The 3584-nt window shown below is 44.6% G+C and overlaps 1 protein-coding gene across 1 annotated transcript in view; it reads left to right on the top strand.

Annotated features, from left to right (window-relative positions):
* Positions 1 to 407: 407 nt before the first annotated feature.
* Positions 408 to 3584, top strand: part of carmil3 (capping protein regulator and myosin 1 linker 3) — a 55959-nt gene continuing 52782 nt past the window's right edge. The window contains exon 1 of the mRNA XM_064345535.1: positions 408 to 616. Within this exon, the coding sequence (XP_064201605.1) occupies positions 559 to 616 (58 nt within the window). The 5' untranslated portion in view covers positions 408 to 558. The remainder of the gene's footprint in view (positions 617 to 3584) is intronic.

The raw sequence follows: 3584 nt of genomic DNA, 5'->3' as shown, positions 1-3584 counted from the left end.
TCTTGGATGGGACCCATAGACCTGTCTTAATAATATGTGTCAGAGTCATTACGTGTCCGTCCTTCTTTGGGAACAATGTGCGATTTGAATGCCAGTTTTTTTTACAGGTTGGTTTATAAATCAACTCGACAGACAGCAGCAAAAACACATTCCACCACTTTACACGATACATCTTCAAATGTGGACGATGGACCTCTCCGCAATTAAAGCCACGCATTTCTATGTGCATTTTGTTCGGAGGGGGCTTAGTACACCGTTATAGAACCTATTCTTCAGTAAAGCGAGCGCGAGCGCGACCGATCGCGCGCATGTACTGTAACTTTATTATCTGTCGCCTCTGGGATTTTTTTTCTCCCTGTGATGTGCATTGGCATAGCTACTTCTCTTTCTCTTTCTATCCCCCCCGATCTCTCTCTCTCTCTCTCTCTCTCTCTCTCTCTCGCTCTCTGTGATATGATTTGTATATGAGCATTGGAGCCGACGGTTCTTCTGTCGGAATGCCAGTGCTACAGGAATTAGCTCGCTTCCACTGATCACAGAAAACAGAGAGAGACCGCGATGGCTTCAAAAGAACTCGCCGTCTCCTGTTTCGTCAACGTCAGCAGGGAAATAACAGGTAAGAATAAGCAAACATTGCTATTTGCGCTGTTATAATCACCATCACCAGAATCATCATAACCATAACAAAACATTGCCGGGTGCAGGCTATTTTGTTATGTCTACAATGTCCACTTAACGAAGACGTTTTCGAGTATACGTAGCCGACTGTACACGCGTTGCCGTTTCGTACTGACTGAACTGTGTGGTCATTTGAGACCATATTTTTCCTCCGTCCAGATGATGCATATGTCTACACAGGGCGTGCGGATTGCGTATCGCGGGCATGTAAAAGACCGTGGCCTAGGGCAGAATAATTTATCCCCTCTGTGCGTACGTCATGATTGCAACACTCGTATTGATCACACCCATCGTGTAGTTACTTTTGGGATAATGCGGAGAAAGCGCACTCTTTTTTTGTGCGAAATGCCTTGATCTATTCCGGCCACACACACACACACACACACACACACACACACACACACACCTGTGTGTATGTATAATGTGTATCGTTTGTGTGTTTGTTTGCTTTGATGTGTGCTTGATCGTTTCTTTGTTAAATGAACACGCAGCTCTAGGGTTCAGGACTGACAGTCTGGACTTTAAATGACAGTGACAGCAGTGGCATCCTGAGGGTATAATGCTCAGCTCACCACTACATACACACTGCACACACACACACACATTGCACACACACCCACACACACACACACACACACATTGCACACACCCACACATTGCACACACACACACACACGCACTGCACACACACTGCACACACACACACACAGGCATTTAGCAGATGCTCTTATCCACTTGCAACCTGCACAACTTTTACATAGCACTTACATTGCATCCATTCATACAGCTGGATATATACTGAAGCAATGCAGGTTAAGTGCCTTTAGCTCAAGGGTACAACGGCAGTGTCCTACCTGGGAATGGACCTTCAGGTTACAAGACCTTACCCATTATACTACACTGCACCCCCACACACACACACAAACACACAAACACAAAGACACACGCACACACACACACATCGCACACACACAGCACAAACACACACCGACACACACACACGCACCATCCACCACGCACACGCACCACGACATACATTACATTACATTACAGGCATTTAGCAGACGCTCTTATCCAGAGCGACTTACACAACTTTTTTTACATAGCACTTTACATTGTATCTATTTATACAGCTGGACATATACTGAAGCAATGCAGGTTAAGTACCTTGCTCAAGGGTACAACGGCAGTGTCCTTACCCGGGAATCGAACCTGCAACCTTTCGGTTACAAGCGCAGTTCCTTACCCACTGTGCCACACTCCGTCCCCCACACATGCACGCACTCACAAACACACCGCATACACACAAGCCACACACAAGCCACACACATGCACACGCACACACCCACACACGTACACACAGAGGTCTGTGGGGAGTATCTCTCAGTGTTGAAGGCTCCATGCCTTAATTTAGACATGTTCTGTTGATTAAACCACCCCGCCCCCCTTCTTTCACTGTTCTCTAACTGTGTGTCTTTCTTTTCCCTATCTCTGTTTATCTCTCTCTCTTTCCTTCTCTCCTTTTCTGTCTTGGTCCTTTCTTTGTGCTGGCTTTTAAGTTGTTTTTGTAACTAGATGTTTCATTAAACAACATCAAAAGTCAAAGTCTCTCTCTCTCTCTCTCTCTCTCTCTCTCTCTCTCTCTCTGCATCTGTCATAATGTACTGTCAGAGCAAATATTTCCTTCAAAAAAAAGAAAAATAGAATAGAATAAGAATGAGATTTTTTTTTGTTGAAACATGATGGGCAACCCAGATGAGTTTTTATAATCCCTGCGATATGGATAAACTGCTTTTCTCCCTTCTTCTCCCTCTCCTTCTCTCTCTACTCCGTCCCTCTCTCCTTCTCTTTCATCTCTCAGCAGCTTTTCCCCTCCCCTCAACCCCTCCGTTTCTCCCTGCCATTTCTTCTTTCATCTTTACATCTCCTCAGTTCAGTTCTTTTTTTTTCTTTCTTTTTTTTTTTTACATAATCTGCGCGTATAAGAGTGCCTAATGAGGAGAACGAGCCATTCAGCCTGGTTTTCTGCTCGTTAGTTACCTACATTTATCCTTCCATAGACTGTGGGTAGCGACTCAGTAAGCCTGTCAACAGGCATGAGAGTATTTAAATAATCTGATAATTAATAACACTTTATGCAATAAGGCCTGTCCAGGGTGTATCACTGCCTCTCGCCCCAATGCTCGCTGGGATAGGCTCCAGCACCCCCCCGTGACCCTGCCCAGGATAAGCGGGTATAGATAATGGATGGATGGATGGATTTATTAAATAAACGGGGCGCAGTGGGGTGATATGGGGGAGGTATGGGGCGCAGAATTTGGGTTTTCTGCGTGCGTGTGTGTGCGTGTGTGTGACGCAGAGAGAGAGACAGAATGTGTGTGTGCGTGTGTGTGTGTGACGCAGAGAGAGAGGCAGAGTGTGTGTTTTGTGTGACAGAGCCAGCTGTCCATGAGTTCTGTTTACTGGACCCTGCTCTTGGATTGTCAGTGTGGTTAACACCAGCATTAATGTGACACGCATCCTGAATCTGCAAACTCAGTTAAGGTCAGTTAACATAATCCCCATCTGACTGAAATTCAAATGAAAATTTATCCATTTATTATTGTATTTTTAAAATCATAATATAACATACACCACACAGGGGACAGATTTGCTGAATAAAACATTAAAAAAAAAAAAAAAAAAACAGAAACAAACTGAACTGCAGCGATTCATTCGTCACCACCAGCCTGAACCTTTAAAACAGACACGTCAGTGACATCAGAGTGCATATTATCCCATGCTCGCTCTACCTGTGGCTGGTGCCGGTGGATTTAACTGCCAGCTTAGGTTTATTAGTCTCTATCATTCTCCCTCCTCCCCTCTCTCTCCCTCTTGTTATATATACATATATATATATATATATA

The sequence above is a fragment of the Anguilla rostrata genome, chromosome 8 (genome assembly GCF_018555375.3).
Source record: "Anguilla rostrata isolate EN2019 chromosome 8, ASM1855537v3, whole genome shotgun sequence".
NCBI classification, from domain to species: Eukaryota; Metazoa; Chordata; class Actinopteri; order Anguilliformes; family Anguillidae; genus Anguilla; species Anguilla rostrata.
This window is presented reverse-complemented; position numbering and strand designations above follow the sequence as displayed.